The sequence below is a fragment of the Ursus americanus genome, chromosome 2 (assembly GCF_024610735.1).
Source record: "Ursus americanus isolate L20-20 chromosome 2, mUrsAme1.1.p, whole genome shotgun sequence".
In the NCBI taxonomy this organism is placed as follows: domain Eukaryota; kingdom Metazoa; phylum Chordata; class Mammalia; order Carnivora; family Ursidae; genus Ursus; species Ursus americanus.
In genome coordinates this window covers 23,456,344-23,476,563 of record NC_142128.1, presented here as the reverse complement: position 1 = coordinate 23,476,563, position 20,220 = coordinate 23,456,344, and the positions used below count along the sequence as shown (strand labels likewise).

At 37.1% G+C, this 20,220-nt stretch overlaps 1 protein-coding gene across 1 annotated transcript in view; it reads left to right on the top strand.

The window, feature by feature from the left end:
* LOC123778839 (phospholipid-transporting ATPase ABCA3-like) overlaps window positions 1-20,220 on the top strand; it is a 144,981-nt gene that overhangs the window by 36,411 nt on the left and 88,350 nt on the right. Inside the window, exons 11-15 of the mRNA XM_087865578.1 lie at window positions 5,498-5,627; window positions 14,085-14,239; window positions 14,481-14,636; window positions 14,995-15,205; window positions 19,859-20,009. Coding sequence (XP_087721704.1) covers window positions 5,498-5,627; window positions 14,085-14,239; window positions 14,481-14,636; window positions 14,995-15,205; window positions 19,859-20,009 — 803 coding nt within the window. The remainder of the gene's footprint in view (window positions 1-5,497; window positions 5,628-14,084; window positions 14,240-14,480; window positions 14,637-14,994; window positions 15,206-19,858; window positions 20,010-20,220) is intronic.

The window sequence follows — 20,220 nt, the reverse complement described above, 5'->3', positions numbered from 1 at the left end:
ATACTCACATTTTTGTGTAGTCTCCTTCTGCAGTGAATAATAGGCTGACCTTGTAACCTGTATAATACTGTGCAAGTAAAGTATGGGACTTCTAAGACTGGGTCATAGCAGTCATTATGGCTTTTGCCTTGATTGTGAATTGCTTGCTCTGAAGATAGCACCATATCATTCAAGCTGCTCATATAGACAAGAACTGAATCTTCTCCAAACAATCAGTATGAACTTGAGTCCAAGGCCTGCTTGGAAGTGGATAGCCTGGTCTTTTTTTTTTTTTTTTTTAAGATTTTATTTCTTTATTCATTCGACAGAGATAGAGACAGCCAGCGAGAGAGGGAACACAAGCAGGGGGAGTGGGAGAGGAAGAAGCAGGCTCATAGCGGAAGAGCCTGATGTGGGGCTCGATCCCCTAACGATAGGATCACACCCTGAGCCGAAGGCAGACGCTTAACCGCTGTGCCACCCAGGCGCCCCAGGATAGCCTGGTCTTGATCAAGTGTTCAGATGACTTTAGCCCAGGTTGTCACTTGATTGCAACCTCAGAAAGACCCTGAACCAGTTTCACCCAATTAATCTACCATATGACCATGCTTTTGCAGGTGGACCCAGTCAAAGCAATAAGGAATATACTAGTGAGAGGAATACCAGCATCACTGATAAAGGCTGGCAGTAGGAGATAACCTTAACAGAAATGAACTCACTAGTAGCAGTGGAGGTAATGTGAGTCCAACATAATAGAGGATAGGTGGTGACACAGGAACAATTTTTCTAATAAAGTGTCAAGTATGGAGGGACAGTCTGGGACACCTGGTCCACAAATGATGGTAGAACACAGCTTTCTTGCGGCAAGATAGGAGGATAGCTAGTGACTATATTGCCCAACCTGTACTACCAGAAGAAATAAAAGTTGGATCATCAGGAGCTAAGACAGCACCTGATATAGAAATTCATGGTCTCCTCCACAGTTTTCAGTTTTCAGAGCACATACTCATTGACTGAAGGAGAGTCTGGATTGGCTAGGTAGAAGTGCTCTGCAACACCACAGCAAGTGAACATGATAATGATTACCCAAGTCCCGCAAGGGGGCTTCCAGCAATTTACTTGTGTAACCATACTTGGAGACCCAAAGTACCATCAGGATCCTGTTGTTAGAGCAAGGCTATGTGCAGGCTAGGTAATAAATGTAATCTTGGCTTTTGATGACTTACAGTAGGTATACTGGGACTACAGTACCATCTAGTGGACATTTCCATAGTTGCCAAATGTATCATCAGAAATGACATCCGTGACAGTTAGTGTAAACCCTTACCTTGGCTCCTTGGCCTCTGGGGAAGAGCTATCCTACTGGAAAAGCCAGGTGGAATCCTTTGAAACTGTGTACCCTCACTGGTCAAGATGGTAAATCAAAGGCAACATCACATTCTTGGGAAAGTGGCTGAGATGAAAGCAGCATAACTAGCAATTCCCCTTAACCCCATTTAACTCCCCACTCTGGTCCTTGCATACCTGCACAATGACAGTGGATCTACCACAAATTCAAACAAATAGTTCACCTATTTGCAGCTGTTGTGTCAGATGTGGTCATTTTCACTTGTGATATGTTAATACAGCCTGAGAACATGATATAGGGCCACGGATTTGGCAAATTCATTTTTCCTGTACCATAAAAATGGGGATCAGAAATCTTTGTATTCATTTGAGTAGACAGCAACAGTATATATTTATTTGTCCAGGATTATAGGCTCTTCAGCTCTCTGTCCTAATATAATCTGAAGGGAGCTGGATTAGCTATACATTTTGGAGAGCATCACTCTCGCCCACTATATTGATAATTGGACCAGATAAGCAAGAAATGGCAAGTATTTTGGAGGCCTTGGTCAAGCATGTATTCTGAGGAAGGGACAGATAAAGCCTGTAAAGATTCAGGAGCTCACTACATCAGTAAAATTTTTCAAAGTTAGTGATCTTGTATCTGCCAGTAAGTCTTTCCAAAGCAAAGGATAATTTAGTGTATTTTGTACTTCCCACAATGAAAAAGGAAAAATGAAAAGTGTGCCTGCTGGCCACTTCAGGTTTTGAAGCCAATATATTCTGTACCTGAGAATACTGCTTTTACCCCTATACCAAGTAACACACACACACACACACACACACACACACACACACACACACAAATGCCAACTTTGACTGGAGTCCAGAGCAGGAAAGGAAACTGCACCAGGTCCAGGATGTAGTAGATGTCATCCCAACTCAGACTTCATGGTATTAATGGTAAACCTCAAGGGAAGAATAACAATGCAGACATCTAGGGTTCTGGATCAAGGCCATGCCATCAGTAATTGAAGCAGAGAATTATATTTGTCAAAAAACAGTCTGGCATGCTGTTGAGCCTTGGTAGAGATGAAGCACCTGATCGTGGGATACCAAGTAACTGTGTCCAGAAATGGCCATCATGAGCTTGGTTCCATCATGAGCTGAACCATCATATCAGTAGGGAGAGGCAAGACCAACAGCTACCCGTCATAAGATGGAAGTGGTATATCAAAGATTGAACATGAGCAGAATCAGTGGACATCAGGAAGCTATGTGAGCAGGGAATCTAAATCTTCATGTCATCCGTAACTATTACTTCAGTACTTCTCCCTCACCTCACACACATGGCCATACTGAGGTCTCAGGTTAACCAACTCACACAGGAAGAAAACGTTCCAAGGCTGCTTCACAGGTAGCTCAGCTTGGTACATGAGTGAAGGTCATAAATGATAAGCAGCTACACTGGAACCCCAAATAGGAATAACCTTGAAAGACAAAAGGAGAAGAAATCCTCCTGAAGCACAGAGCTTCAGGCCATTCTCCTGGTCCTCCACTTTGTGTCACAGGATTGACATGAAACCACTGAACTGAGCAGTGGTGAATGATCTGGAGAATTAAGGGCCTACAGTGAAAAAGACTGGAAGTTTAGGGACAAGAAATTCTAAGGTAGAGGCACATGGATGGAACTATAGGAATGAGAACAAAGTGGGAAGATCTTTATAATACATCAACATCCACCAGAGACCACATATCACAGAAGAAGTACTAAATAATCATGTAGACAAATCAACTCAGGTGACATTAGCCAGCCTCTGCCTTCAGTAATCATAAAAGTGGTACAGGAATAGAAATCTGTAGTGGCAGGAGTACAAGAAAAGCTGAAATACAGGCACTTTCTCCCTAAGTTAACCTTGCTATTCTTATTGACACATTTCTAGCATCTCCTCAACAAACTCACTTCTGAGGACCGTTCCACAAGGAGATCAGACATCTACTTGGTGTCTAGATGAGTACTTTGGACCCCTTTCACGCTGAAAGGGGCTTCATTTCATCTTATGGAAATCAACCCTTACTCTAGGCACATTTTTGCCTATACAGCCTCAGGCAGGATGACATCCCAGACCTTGTTGATTGGTCCACCAGTCTGGGATTCTACATACTGTCACATCAAAGAATCCCACTTTCCAGCAAAGGAGGTACAGCAGTGAGCTCACAACACTGAGCTACCCTATAACCCAGCCATTGCACTACTGGGTGTTTACCCCAAAGATACAGACGTCGTGAAGCAAAGGGCCATATGCACCCCAGTGTTCATAGCATCATTGTCCACAATAGCTAAATTGTGGAAGGACCCGAGATGCCCTTCAGCAGATGACTGGATTAAGAAGATGTGGTCCATGTATACAATGGAATATTACTCAGCCATCAGAAAGAACAATTACCCAACATTTGCCGCAACATGGACGGGACTGGATATTATGCTAAGTGAAATAAGTCAAGCAGAGAAAGGCGATTATCATATGGTTTCACTCATTTATGGAACAGACGAAATAGCAGGGAGATCGGTAGGAGAAGGAAGGGAAGAATGAAGGGGGGCTTAAACAGGAGGGGGAATGAATCATGAGAGACTGTGGACTCTGGGAAACAAACTGAGGACTTCAGAGGGGCGGGGGTTGGGGCATTGGGATAGGCCGGTGATGGGTATTAAGGGGGGTACGTATTGCATGGAACACTGGGTGTTATACACAAACAATGAATCATGGAACACTACATCAAAAACTAATGATGTACTATATGGTGACTAACATATAATATAATATATTTAAAAATAAAATGAAACCTTGAGAAAATAAAAGCTTTGTTTTGGATGTAAAACTTTACACATTGATCTAAATAGAGATTTCAAATAAGCAGTTCATGAGCCTGATGCTTTGGTCTAGGGAAAAGAGAGGATGAGGACACGTAGGGAGAAAACATTTACTACCACTTGGGGTAAAAGAGAAATAGCTCTTTTTTGTTACAAAAGATGTTTTTCTTTATTCACCATCAGAGGGTTATATTAGAAGGAATATACGTTTAAAGTCTGAAATGGGCTCGAATCCCAACTTTTTGACTTAGATATTGTGTTTCTTAAAGTATTTTTACTTCATTTTCCTTAAAAATTTAATCAAAATCTGTTTATTAATTACATAGTGCTTCTGTCTCCTCCAGATAAATTAGTGTTTATGTATCATCTCTCTTAAAGGCATCTATTTTTTCTTATATTTAAGGCTATTTGGTTCCCTGGAAATGTCACTTCTCTGATGAGTGCAAGAAAATTTATGATTTTTTAGATTATTTAAACAAGCTTCTTGTTTTCTAGAGTAAGAGTGATGCTCTTTCCATATTTTTGCATCTTTTAAAAAATAATTTTATTCATTTATTTGAGAGAGAATGTGAGCAGGAGAGGGACAGAGAACTGAAGGAGACTGTGCCCAGTGTAGAGCCTGATACAGGGCTTGAACTCATGACCAGGAGATCATGAGGTGAAACCAAGAGTTGGATGCTTAACCAACTGAGCCACTCATGCACCCCTCCATATTTTTGCATCTTAAGCAGGAACACCGCTAAACTACACATAAGAAATTTGAGATGCCAGGACACCTGTGTGGCTCAGTTGGTTAGGCATCTGCCTTCAGCTCAGGTCATGATCCCAGGGCTCTGGGATTGAGCTCCACATTGGGCTCCTTACTCAGCGGGGAGTCTGCATCTCCCTCTGCTTGCATCTCCCTCTGCTTGTGCTCTTCTCTCTCTCTCTCAAATAAATAAAATCTTAAAAAAAAAAGTTGAGATACCTATAAAACATCTGCATTTTAGATGTTCTATCGAGATTTTCTCTTGTAGTTTCTCCAAACCAGGACAAATGCATGGAATGAAGAGGATTATGGCATTATCAGCTTTAAGATATTAACTGAATCATGGCATGAATGGATATTACGGGGGGGGTTGTTTATAGATTTACTGTGAAATTTTTATGCTTTCAGATATTTTTTTCTGATCATATTTTCATCCTCCTTAATTTTGGATTTTTTTCCTCATGAGATTGGTTATGTGGTATGGTTTCTTGTATAAATAGTTGATAGGAGTGCTTGTCCTTCCAAAGTGATGGTGATAGATAAAGTCAATATTTGTGGGTTTTCCTCAACAGGAATTCCGAGTGCAAAATACTACCAAAATAGCTGTAAAAGACTTGTCTTTGAATTTATATGTGGGGCAGATCACTGTTCTTCTAGGACACAATGGGGCAGGAAAATCCACTACTCTATCTATTCTCTCAGGTAAGCGTATATATCTGTCCAGCGTATCCTCACATAGACACTGTAGATCAAACCTATAAGACTTTTTTGTATTCTTTTGATATTTACAATTTAGCCAGTTCAGTAATAAATAAAATTGTTCAGTAATCTTTCCTTTTAAATTGTAAATAATTTCATGGGAGAGATAGCAGATAACAGGTTTTACAAAGATTTTACAAAGTGGCCATTATAAATATGCTCAAAGAACTAAAGGAAACCATGATTAAAGAAGTAATGGAATGTATGAAAAACATTGAAATGTATGAAATGTGTGAAATGTATGAAATGTATGAAAATATCAATGAAAAGATAGAAATTATAAAAAGAAGAACCAGATGGGAATTCTGGAGTTGAAAATACAATCACCAAAGTGAAAAATTCATTAAAGGCGCTCAACAGTAGATTTTGTGAATGGTCACAGAACACCAGTGAACTTGAAGATAGATTGATAGAGATTATAAAATGTGAATAAAACAAAGGAAAAAGAATTAAGGAAAAATAACAGTTTCATAGGAATTTTTGATAACTTTAAATGCACCAGCAAACATGTACTGGGATATAGGAAAGGAGAAAGAGAGCAAAGCCACAAGGTATTCTACAAAATAATGGCTGAAAACATTAATCTTCACATTCAAGAAGCTCCACAAACTTCAAATAAGATAAATGTGAAGAGATTATCACCCATAAATATTATAGTAAAAATTATTGAGAAAATCTTAAAAGCAGGAAGCCAAAAATAATTTGTCACATTCAGTTGCACCCCAGTAGGACCAGAAGCTGACTTCTAATTAGAAACAATGGAGGCCAGAAATTGAATCAGTAATGAAAAAGCTCCCAATGACCAAAAGTTCAGGAACAGATGTCTTCACAGGTGAGTTTTATCAAATATTTAAAAGAGTTAATGCTCATTCTTCTCAAAGTATTCTAAAAAATAGAAGAGGAAAGAAAACTTCCAAACTCATTCTACAAGGTCAGCATTATCCTGATACCAAGTCAAGCGCCTTGCATAAAACTACAGGTCAATATTTCTGAATATATATATAAATCTCCTCAACAAAATGTTAGCAAACCAAATTCAACAATACATTGAAAGGGTTACCATGATCATGTTGGATTTAAGCTACAGATACAACTGTGGTTCAATATTGGCAAATCAATCAATCTGGTACATCACATTAACAAGGGGAAGGATAAAAACCATATGATCATCTCAGTAGATGCATAAAAAAAGCATTTGACAAAATACAACATCCATTCTTGATTTTAAAAACTCTCAAAGTGTGTTTGGAGGGAACTCCAAAAATATGTTTGGGGGGAAGGTATTTCAATATAATTAAGGCCATATATAATAAACCTACAGCTAAAATCATACTCAGCGGTGAAAATGAAATCTTTTCTTCTAAGATCAGAAACAAGACAAAGATGTCTACTCCCACCACTTTCATTCAACATAATAGTGGAAGTCCTAATCACAGCAATTAGACAACAAGAAGAAATAAAAAGCATTTAAATTGGTAAGGAAGCTTAATACCATCACTATTTGCAGATGACATGATATATGTAGAAAATTCTGAAGACACCACCAAAAAAACTATTAGAACTAAAAAATTAATTCCACTAAGTTGCAAAACACAAAATTAATATGAAGGGGTAGTTTGGGAAGATGGCAGAGTAGGAGGACCCTGAGCTCACCCCATCCCATGTTTCCAACTAGATGTTCATCCATGTCCAAGTAAATAAACTGGAGAGTCATCCAAAGACTATCAGAACAAACTCTACAACTAAATATAGACAAGAAACTGCATCTGAAAGACAAGGAAGGTCAGAAAGGCAGAGGGGGGCTGCTAGCAAGAGGGAGGGAGTTGTACACAGAAAGGGCAGAGAAATAGATCTTCGCACCAGGGAGCTTACATGGGGAAGAGTGATCCTCATAACTTTTGGCTTTGAAAACCAGAGGAGCTGAATTCTGTGAATTTGTATAACCAATGGAACTTAGAGCCTGGAGTTTTAAAAGTCAGCTGATTCGGCACTGGGCAAGCAGGGAGGGCTAGTGATAGCTGGGTTACTGCCCTTGAACAGATAGCAGCCTGCACAGAGAAGCAACATAAAAACAACAGTTTATGCAATGCCAGGGGCAAATGAGAGACAGATCTGTTCATAGTGATTTCAGAGCATGTTGGGGGACTTCTCCAAAACTGAGGGAGCTAGCAGGCACCATTTCTCCCCCTTTCTCACTCCCACCCCCAATCCGCTGGTCCCAGCATAAACACAGGGCCATCTTCAGGCAGCAGGACTACCCATACACTTGCTACCTAACCTTCTAGTAGTGCACAATGCCCATGAGTTCTGAGGACTCGCCCACTTTAAGCTTGCTAGCCTCAGTCCTGGGCTTAGTACAAATTTTGCTAAAGCCACATGTGCAACCTGTCTTGCCATTGTGTGCCCTGCACATTTCCTGTGCTGCACCCAGCCATCCTTGTGCACCAGGCCCAGTCTCTGGCCCTCAGCCACTGCAGCACTTAGGGGCATACAGCATAAAACTAGTGGCCCAGAGCAAATTTGCTAACACTGCCACCGCACTCCCAAGTTCCTCGGTGGGTATACTCCTTCAGAGCTGTCCTGCCTGGGGGTTCCTGGGTGGCTCAGTCGGTTAAGCATCTGCCTTTGGCTCAGATCATGATCCCAGAGTCCTTGGATCAAGCCCGGCATGGGTCTCCCTGCTCAGGGGGGAATCTGCTTCTCCCTCCCCCTCTGTCCTCCTCATTTATTCTCTCTCTCTCTCTTTCTCTCAAATAAAATCTTTAAAAAAGAGAGAGAACTGGCCTGCCTGGATCCCATTAACACCACAGAGAACAGGCATGCCCACAAAAGTCGGAGAGTCACTGCAGATGACTTCACTGACAGGAAAAGTGACTCAGACACAACAGCAGGGCATAAACAACACACATAGGATTCTCTTCTAAGTGCCAAGTTCTGATGAACGGGATGCTGCACTGTAGGGCACTCCAGGACCTCTTCTTCATAAAGACACTACTTTCAAGAGCAGAAGATGTAGCTGACTTTCCTAATACACAGAAACAGACAGAGGCAGACAAAATGAGGAGACAGAAAAATTTATTCCCAATGTAAAGGCCACAACCAGAGATCTAAGCAAAACAGATAAAAGTAACATGCCTGAGAGAGAATTTAAAGCAATGATCATAAGGATACTCACTGGAATTGAGAAAAGAGTGGAAGACATGAGCGAGACCCTTAACACAGAAGTAAGGAACAACATGGCAGAGATAAAGGGCTTAATAAACAAAATGAGAAGCATGCTTGATGGAATGAACTGCAAGATGGGAGAAGTAGGAGAATGAATTAGTGACCTAAAAGGCAGAGTAGTAGAAAGTAATCAAGCTGAACAAAAAAGAGAGAACAAAGAATTATGCAAAATGAGAATAGACTTAGGGAACTCTGACCCCATCAAATCTAATGACATTCATATTATAGGAGTCCCAGAAGAAAAGAGAGAAAATGAGACAGATAATTTATTTGAAGAAATAATAGCTAAAAACATCCCTATTTGTGGAAGGAAACAGATATCCAGATCCAGGAGGCACAGAGAACCCCCATCAAAATCAACAAAAGCATATCCACACTAAGACATGTTGTAATTAAACTGACAAAATATAGTGACAAAGAATTTTTTTTTAAAGTAGCAAGACAAAAGGGAACTGTAACCTACAAGGGAAAACCCATAAGACTAGCAGGAGATTTTTCAGCAGAAACTTTGCAAACCAGAAGAGAGTGGAATCATATGTTAAAAGTGCTGACTGGGAAAAATCTGCAGCCAAAAATACTTCTATCCAGCAACGCTATCGATCAGAATAGAAGGAGAAATAAGAAATTCACAGACACACAAAAAACTAAAGGAGTTCATGACCACTAAAGCAACCCTGCAAGAACTATTAAAGGGGGCTTTTAGTGGAAAGGAAAGACTGAAAATGACAGTATAAAGGTAGGAAACACAAAAGCAGGAAAAGTGAATTTTTCTATAAAAAAATAAATCCAGGAACTCACAAAATAAAATAATACAGATTATAACAACATATACCCAAAGCATGGGGAGGAGAGGAAAAAAGAATGGATTCAAATTTGGACAGCCATCAACTTAATATAGACTGCTATATGCAGAAGTGTTTACATACAAATCTAATGGTAACCATATATAAAAAACCACTAATAAATGTGCAAAGAGTAAACAGAAAGAAGTCCATATGTATATCACTGAAAAAATAAGCAAAACATGAAAGAGAGAAAGACAGCCTGAATGGGAGAATATGTTTGCAAATAATATATCCAATAAGGGGTTAATATCCAGACTATGTAAAGAACTCACACAACTCATCACCAGAGAAAGGAAACAATCTTATTAAAAAATGGGCAGAGGACCTGAATATTTTTTTTCCAAAGACATCTAGGTGGCCAATAGACATATGAAAAGATGCTCAAGGGGTACCTGGGTGGCTCAGTCAGTTAAGCATCTGCCTTTGGCTCAGGTCATGATCCCAGGGTCCTGGGATTGAGCCCCATGTTGGGCTCCCTGCTCAGCGGGGAGTCTGCTTCTCCCTCTGCTCCTACCCCCACTCATGCTCTCTCTCTCTCTCTTTCAAGTAAATAAATAAAATCTTTTAAAAAAAAGATGCTCAACATCAGTCATCATCAGTAAATGCAAATCAAAACAATGAAATATCACTTCACACCAGTCAGAATGGTTAGTATCAAAAGGATAAGAAATAAATGTTGGGGAGAATGTGGAGGAAAGGGAACCCTCATGCACTGTTGGTGGGAATGTAATTTGGTGCAGCCACTGTGGAAAAATAGTATGGAGTTTCCTCAAAAAATTAAAAACAGAAATACCATATGATCCAGTAATTTCACTACTGGGAATTTACCCAAAGAAAATGAAAACAGTAGTTCAAAAAGATACATGTACCACTACATTTATTGCAGCAATATTTACAACAACTAAGAAATAGACACCCAAGTGTCCATCAATACATGAATGGATAAGGAAGATGTGATATACGCATAAATAGTGTATATATGTGTTGTGTATATATGTATGGTGTATATATGTGGTGTGTGTATTTATGTGGTACATATATCTATATGTGGTGTGTATATATACTATGTTGTCATTTGCAACAACATGGATGTAAATAGACAAAGAAAGGCAAATACTTCATGATTTCACTCATAGGTAGACTTGAAGAAACAAAAACAAACACTAAATACGGAGAACAAAGTGGTGGTTGACAGATGGGGGATGGGCAAAATCACTGATGGGGATTAATAGGTACAAACTTCCAGCTACAAAAAAAAATTTTTTTTAAAGAGTGAAGTGCTGAAAGAAAAAACTGGCAGCTGAGAGTCTCATCTCTATGTATCAGAAATTAACATGAAATAACACATTCCCAGATAAACAAACCTGATAGAATTCATTCCTAACAGACCTGCGTTGAAGAAGTTCTTTGGGCTAAAATCAAGTAAGCTGAGATGGAAATCTGAACCTACAGGCACGCACACACACACACACACAGGCACACATATAACACAGATGACATCAATAAAGTTAGTTGTGAAATTATAAAAGACAGTATCAATACATACTACTTTTTCTTTTAAATAATTTCAAAAGAAATTTTATAAAAAATATTTATATAATTGTAATGTTGGGCCTGTAATACAGAAAAGTAATAAATTTGACAATAATAGCGTAAAGGAGGTGGATGGGAGCAAAGTTGTAATAGAGTAAGGAAATGATACTAGATGGGAACACAAATCCATAAGAACAAATGAAGAGAACCAAAAATGCTAAATAAGAAGTAAGTTTAACAAACTATAATTACATACTTGCTCTCCTTTATCCACTTCTGTAATAGGCGTAAAATTTGGTAAGTATTAATTATAACAATGTATTGTTGGAATGGTAACACATGTAGATGAAATGTGTATCACAATAGTAGCACAAAAATAGAGAAGAGGGAACAAAACTATATCAGCTTTCTAGAATTAAGTTAATATAAATCTGAAGTTGATTCTGGCAAATTAAATTGTGTATAGTAAGCCTCAGGGCAGCTACTAAGAAAATAACTCAAAAATATATATAGTGAAAAAAATCATTAAAGGAATTTAAATATTACACTAGAAAATAGTCAATGCAAAAGAAAAAAATAAAGCAGAAATAGAGTAACGAAAATGACATGAGACATCAAAACAAAAAAGCAAAATGGCAGACATAAGCCCAGCTATATCAATAATAATATTGTTAGTGGATTAAACAATCCATATAAAAGGCAGATTGTACAATGTATTAAATAAGATCCAGCTCTATGCTCTGTATAGGAGACACATTTTAGATGCAAAGATACAGATAGTTTGAAAATAAAGGAATAGAAAAAATACACAAAATGCAACCAAAGTAAAGCTGCAGTAGCTATGCAAATATCGGACAAAATAGACTTTAAAACATAGTATTGCTAGAAATAGAGAAGGATATTTTATAGTGATAATGGGGTCAATTAACCATGAAGTTGTAACAATTATAAATATATATGCACCTAACAACAAAGTTCCCAAATATGTGAAGCAAAAACTGTCAGAATTTAAGACAGAAATAGACAAATGGAAAAGTAGTAATTGTAGATTTCAGTATCCCACTTTCAATGAAAGATATAGCAAGTAGGCAGAATATCAACAGGTAAATAGATGACTTGAGAAATATTACACACAAAATAGATCCCATAAATATCGATACACATTTCATCTAATAACAGCAAAATCTATGTTCTTCTCAAACACATGTAGAATATTCTGATAGGCTATATATTAGGCCACAAAAAAAATCCTGAATGAATTTAAAAGATTGAAGTCCCATAAAGTATAGTTTCTGATTACAATGGAGTGAAATTATAAATTTACAACAGGAAGAATCAAGAAATTCACATATTTGTGGAAATAAAACAACATACTTCTAAATACTAATGGTGAAAGAAGAAGTCACAAAGAAAATTAGGAAATATTTGATATGAATGAAAATGACATAACACACAAAACTAATGAGATGCAGCTAAAGCAGTGCTTAGAGGAAAATTTATAGCTGTAAATTCCTACATTAAAAAGTTCTCAGGGGCGCATGGGTGGCACAGCGGTTAAGCGTCTGCCTTCGGCTCAGGGCGTGATCCTGGTGTTATGGGATCGAGCCCCACATCAGGCTCCTCCACTATGAGCCTGCTTCTTCCTCTCCCACTCCCCCTGCTTGTGTTCCCTCTCTCGCTGGCTGTCTCTATCTCTGTCAAATAAATAAATAAAATCTTTTAAAAAAAAAAGTTCTCAGATAAACAATCTGTCCGCCTTAAGACACTTAAAAAAGAATAGCCAGCTAAATCCAAAGCAAGAAGAAAGAAGGAAATAAGGGAATTAATGAAACCAAAAGTTAGTTCTTTGAAAAGATCAATGAAAGTGACAAATCTTTAGCTATATTGACCAGGAAAAAAACCAGAGAAGATTCAAATCACTAAAATCAGAAATGAAAGGTCCACTGCAGAAATAAGAAGTCAAAGGGGGTGATCAGCTAAACAGTCTCATTTCAATGCATCTAAAATTAGGTTACGTTGTTAAAAATGAAAATGTCTGGAATAAATATGATGAAGGGTACTGCTTCACAACAGGGATAATTTGAGACATCATGTTGGATGGATATTTCTGAACACATCCTCTTGGTCGTTTTCTTTTTTTATAATATTGAAGTATCGTTGACATACAATGTTATATTAGTTTCAGGGATTTTGCAATTCTGTACAGTACTCAATGCTTACCACAGTAAGTATAAAGTAGTATTAATGAGTTACTGGATTTAAAATGATACTTTCTTCTTTAAACTTAACTGATAATTATGAGAGCTATGGATAAAAATTATATAAATACTTTGAAGCTATTTTAGGTTACTATGTGTTACCTCCCCTGACTAGAATTTAAATTCTTCAAGGATAACAGTTTTATTATTTGTGCTTTCAAGTTAAAAGAGTTTACCACAGTCTAGGGCAGTGTACAATTCATAACATAATTCATAAACGTTGTCAAGTGGCTGATGGCAATGCTGTTAAGTTCTAATATAACGAACTCTTTAGTGTTATTATTTACCTGAGTGATTTGTACTCATTAATACCCATTGAATATTAGAAAATGAAGTTAATCAAATAAAAATTAATGATTTTTAATCTCATCACCTCAAATATAACAGTTGGTATTTTTGGAATTTTCTTCTGAGAGATATTGCTAATTCTAATAAGTAATCCATACATAGAATTCAAATTTAAAGTTTTAATGAAAAGTTTGTTGTTGTGTTCTCTCATGAAAGCTGAGGTATTGTTATGTCTTCTGCTTGATCCCTAGGTCTCTATCCTGCTACCAGTGGAGAGGTCTATATTAATGGGTATGACGTCTCACAGCAGATGGTCCAGATCAGGAAAAACTTGGGCTTGTGTCCCCAACAAAACTTGTTGTTTGATTATTTGACTGTGTCAGAACACCTTTATTTCTATTGTGTGGTAAGCCAAAAAAAGATACGTTCCTTTTTCCCACTCTATTGATGTACTTCAGATAGTTTACCAACTATCGATATCCTTATTCTTAGAAAGTTCAAGAACTGGTTTTTGATGAATTCTCCTTTAAACGTAAAGATAGGCAAAGGGAAGAAGACACTATAGAAGTCATATAAGAAAAGGCTTGTGTAAAGTTTTCTAAGGACAAAGCTGGAAGCACCATGTAAACTCTGGCTTCTCTTTCTAGGTAAAAGGAATGCCTCGAAAGGCACGTCTTACAGAAATTGATCATATGCTGGCAGCTTTTAACCTGCTAGATAAGCGTAATGCATTTTCATGTTCACTGAGTGGAGGAATGAAGCGCAGACTCTCCATGATCATAGCACTTATAGGGGGCTCCAAGGTAAAAAAAAAAAAAAAAAAAAAAGCAGGAGGGGGCACTAAAAATGGATCCCCCTGAAGCTGGTCTAAAAAAATCAGCCAACAAAAACCTGAGAGCTGATAAGGATCTAACACTGTAAAAGGAAGATACAAATTAAATCCCATATGGAATTCACATTATCAAATTATTGTAATAAATTTGTCACAGGTTTGGAATTATTCTAGCATTCCTAATTCAGTTTTAGTCTAAACTTGTTATCTTAGCTTAATTGAACAAGTGACTGAAAAACAAAACCAGAGTAAGCCCCATAAGTGGTAAGACCTTAGTGACACTAGTACATAATGCTTAGTGGTTATGAAATTGTTCTTCTGGACTTTAGGTGGTGATACTTGATGAGCCAACATCCGGCATGGACCCAGCCTCAAGGAGGGCCACTTGGGATATTCTTCAGCAGTATAAACAGGATCGTACCATCTTATTGACCACCCACTATATGGATGAAGCTGACTTCCTGGGTGACCGTATAGCCATCATGGTCAAGGGATCCCTGCGGTGCTGTGGCTCTTCAGTTTTCCTGAAAAAAATATATGGTCTCTTTCCCTTTGATTATTTTTTTGGATATTGGTATCTTAATATTCTTCAAACATAATCTTCATGGATATTGATGTCTTAGTTATATTATTCTAATATAATTTCCATAATTTTTGTCTGTCTCCTCAAACCGTCTGTGATTTTCTCTGTCCTTTTATTTGGAGCTCAACTATGAGCCCTTTGAAGTAATGTTCATAGTTTATTTATTTTTAATATGGAAGTATAATTGACATACAGTGTCATATTATTTTCAGGTGTACATCATAGTGATTCAGTATTTAATACATTACAAAATGATCCCCATGATAAATCTAGTTACCATCTGTAACCATACAAAGTTATTACAATATTATTGACTGTATTCCCCATGCTGTGTATTATATCCCCATTGCTTATTTATTTTATAACCAGAAGTTTATCCCTCTTAATCCCCTTCACCTATTTGCTTGACCTCCAACCCCTTCTGTTTCTGGTAACTGACAGTTTCTTCCTTGTATCTTTGAGTCTGTTTTTGTCTACTTGTCTTTTTTTTTAGATTCTACATGCAAGTGAAATTATTTGGTATTTGTTTTTGTCTGATTTATTTCACTTAGCATGACACCCTCTAGGTCTATCCATGTTGTTACAAATGGCAAGATTTCATTTTTTATGGCTAAGTAATATTCCATTGTATATATTTACCACATCTTCTTTATTTGTTCATCAATGGATGGACACTTAGGTTGCTTCCATAACTCGGCTCTGGTAAATAATGCTGCAGTAGACATAGGGGTGCATATATCTTTTTGAATTGGAACGTTTGTGTTAAGCGTAAATACTCAGAGAAATATCTGGATCATATAGTAATTCTATTTTTAATTTTTTTAGTAACCTCCACACTGTTTTCCACAGTGGTTGCATCAGTTTCCATTTCCACCAACAGTGCAAGAGGGTTCTTTTTTCTCCACATCCTCACTATCACCTGTTGTTTCTTGTATTACTGGTTTTAACCCTTCTGACAGGTGTGATTCCCTGATGATGAGTGATGTTGAGCATCTTTTCATGTGTCAATTAGCCATCTGTGTGTCTTCAGAGAAATGTCTGTTCATGTCTTCTACCCATTTTTAAATTGGACTATTTAGTTTTTGATGTTGAGTTGTATAATTTCTTTGTATATTGTGGATATTAACCCTTTATTGGATATCATTTGCAAATATCTTCTCCCACTTAGGGTACTTTTTGTTTTGTTGACAATTTCCTTCACTGTGCAAAAGCTAGTTTTGATGTAGCCTCAGTAGTTTAATTTTGCTTTTGTTTCCCTTGCCAGAGGAGACCTATCTAGAAAAATGTTTCTATAGTCAATATCAAAGAAATTACTTCCTGTGTTTTCTCCTAGGAATTTTTGGTTTGCAAGCATTTTCTTTTATTGTGTAGGTTACTTTTCCATTTTGTTGATTGTTTCCCTTGCCAGTCAGAATCTTTTTATTTTTTTAATTTTTTAAAAAGATTTATTGATTTATTTTAGAGAGTGAGAGAGAGACAGATAGTGAATGGAGGGAGGTACAGAGAGAGAGAATCTTCAAAAAGACTCTCCACTGAGCACAGAGCCTGATGACTCAGGGCTCAATCCCATGACCATGAGATCCTGACCTGAGGCGAAACCAAGAGTTGGATGCTTAACCGACTGAGCCATCCAGGCACCTCCAGAATCTTTTTAGTTTGTTGTGGTCACATTTGTTTATTTTTTATTTTCTTTGCTGTGCTTTTGGTTTCATATCCAAAAAACATCATTGCTAAGACCAATGTCAAGAAGCTTTTACCCAGTGTTTTCTTGTAGGAATGGTTCTTACTTTTTAAAAAAATCTGTTCAGTTGTTCTGTCTTTTGATTGGAGAGTTTAATCTGTTTTTGTTTAATATAGATTTTGATAGGGAAGTACTACTTTGTTAGTTGTGTTCTGTTTGTCTTATAGTTCTTGTGTCCCTCTTTTCCTGTCTTGGTGTCTTCATTTCCTTTTTACTGATTTTTTGTATTGATACGCTTTGATCTCTTTTTCTTTTGTGTAATTTCTAGACATATTTTCTTTGTGGTTATGGGACTCACATAAAATATAACAGTATATTATAAGCTGATAACTTAACCTCCATTGCATACAAAAACTGTTCTCTTTACTTCTCCTATAACACTTTAGTTATTGATGGCACATTTATATATCTTTATATTATGTATTGTATATTTTATTTTTAATGTTTTAGTAATAATATAACACATGTTTAGTTATAGTTTTTTAATACTTTTAACTTTTATAATAGGATTAAAAGTAGCTTACCCACCATCATTACAATATACATTATTCTGTATTTGTATATTTATCATTATCTGTGAGATTTATACTTTCATATGATTTTATATTACTGGTTAGCATCCTGTTGTGGGTTTTTTTGTTGTTGTTGTTGTTTGTTTTTTGGGGTTTTTTAAATATTTTTTTTATTATGTTAGTCACCATACAGTACATCCCTGGTTTTTTATGTAAAGTTCGATGATTCATTAGTTGCGTATAACACCCAGTGCACCATGCAATACGTGCCCTCCTTACTACCCATCACCAGCCTATCCCATTTCCCCACCCCCCTCCCCTCTGAAGCCCTCAGTTTGTTTCTCAGAGTCCATAGTCTCTCATGGCATCCCGTTTTTTAACCATACTTTCCAATTTGAAGAACTCCCTTTGACATTTCTTATAATGCAGATCTGGTGGTAATGAGTTCTCTCAGCTTTTGTTTATCTAGGAAAGTCTTTCTCCTTCATTTTTGAAGGATAGTTTTGCCAGGTAGAGTATTCTTGGTTGTTTCTTGGTTGCTATCTCATCATTCCCTCTCTCTTCAAGGTTTCTGCTGAAAAATCAGCTAATTGTCTAATGGGCATTCCCTTGTATGTAACAACTTGCTTTTCTATTGCTGCTTTCAAAAATCTTCTCTTTGTCTTTGACTTTGTACTATTTGATTATAGTGTCTTATTATAGATATCTTTGGATTCATCTTCTTTAGGTCCTTTGCATTTGTGACTCTAAATCCATTTCCTTTCCTTGGTTGGGAAGTTTTCAGCCATTATTTTTTGAATAAACTTTCTAGTTCCTCCTCCTCCTCCTCCTCCTCCTCCTCCTCCTCCTCCTCCTCCTCCTCCCTCCCTCCCTCCCTCCCTCCCTCCCTCCCTTATGAGACTACCATATTGTATATATTGCTCTACTTAGTGATACCATAAGTCTCTTGGGATTTATTTACTCTTTCTCATTCTTTTTTCTTTTTGTTCCTCTGAGTGAATAATTTCGTGACTTGACGTTGAGGTCCCCTATCCTTTTGTCCACTTTATATAGTCCACTTTTGAACCCCTCTAATGAATTTTTCATTTGAGTTATTGTATACTTCAGCTATTTGTCTTACACTTCTTGTGTCTTTCTTTTCTTTTTGGTACTTCTTAAACTTTCTGTTTCTTTGTTGAAATTCCCACTTTGTTCATGGGCTGATATCCTGACCTTGCTGAGCATCTTTATGATGTAATTTTAAACTCTCTGTCAGGTAAATTATGTAAATCTCCATTTAATAGAGTCATATTCTGGAGATATATTTTTCCTTTGTTTGGAAAACATTTCTGTGTCTGCTTCTCTTTATTTTTTCCATCACACTTAGGGTTATATTTTCCAGTTTCCTTGCATGTTTTGTTATTTTTATGATTAAACTTTTGAATAAAATAATACTGGAAACTAAAGTAGTTGATATTTATCCACAGAAAATGGTATACCCTGATCTGTTAGGCCACTATTACGGAAGACTTAGTCACTATAATGTATATTTGAGCAAATACTGGGATGTATTACACCTTTGTTTAGATTTTCTCCATCACTGTCTTCAAATGTTTTAGTAATAGGATTAGGATTTTGCTCTTAGCAAAGGTTGGGATCTGTACATGAATGAGATCATGGAGATCTCTTTAAGCTATAGTCTAGTTCTCAGCTTTTTGTATCTGACAAATCCTCTTTGATTTCCATTTCTGCACTATTTTCTTCACCTTAAAGGTTTTCTGTCTACCCTGCTGCCCTCTCTCTGACCTTCAAAGGGCCATTGAAGTGAAGTACTGAGGTACCCCAGAAGCGTTTCTCTCAGCTCTTTTGTCCTGCCCTGAGCTATCTGAGTACCACTGCAATGTTTTCCACAAAGCTCTGGAGTACCCTGGAGGCGTTTTTTCCTACTCCTTAACCTTTTCTCCAGCTTTGCAAGACTAGTATAGTGCAGCTGTTGGAGGTGTAGAGTACTTTGGAAAGATTTCTCAGATCTCTGAAGGAAGGGAATTTTATCTGATTAATTTACTGCCTTATATATAATAGGCACCAAATACATATCTGCTTAATGAATATTAACCTTGTCTTCTCAGATTTCAGTGTCAATAGAATAAGAGGCCATATAACCAAGCTTTATTTTCCATCTCTGTTCTATCAGTCCCTTAGAAATTTAATGAAATTACAAAAGAAGTATTTATTAGACTTCTTAGGCTTATAGGCATATGATTAACATACCTTATCTTCTTCTAGCTCACCCAAACCATGGAAAGCCAACTATGGTCTTCCAAGAATATTGGAAATACAAAATTGTTTTATTTGTTCTTCTAAATGGATTTTCTCAGGTGTGGGATACCACATTGTCATGGTGAAGGAAGCTCACTGTAATGTTGAAGAAATCTCCAAATTGCTTCAGTATCATATACCAACAGCCACTTTGGAGAAGAATGTTAATAATGAAGTATCTTTTGTTCTACCCAAAGAGTACACACACAGGTATGAATCCAGAGAATGCAAAATGATTGATTTTAGATGACCAAATATTATTGCTTTTCCTGGTTTCTTCAGGCTTAGTAAATAGAGTTTATTTAACAATTCAAAACTCCAGTCATTGCTATCACTTGAATTGAAAAGAAGAATGCCACATTTGGCTATAACTTTTGGTTTTAATTAGTTATGATTGATGGTATGTTTTGGTAGCGTCAAA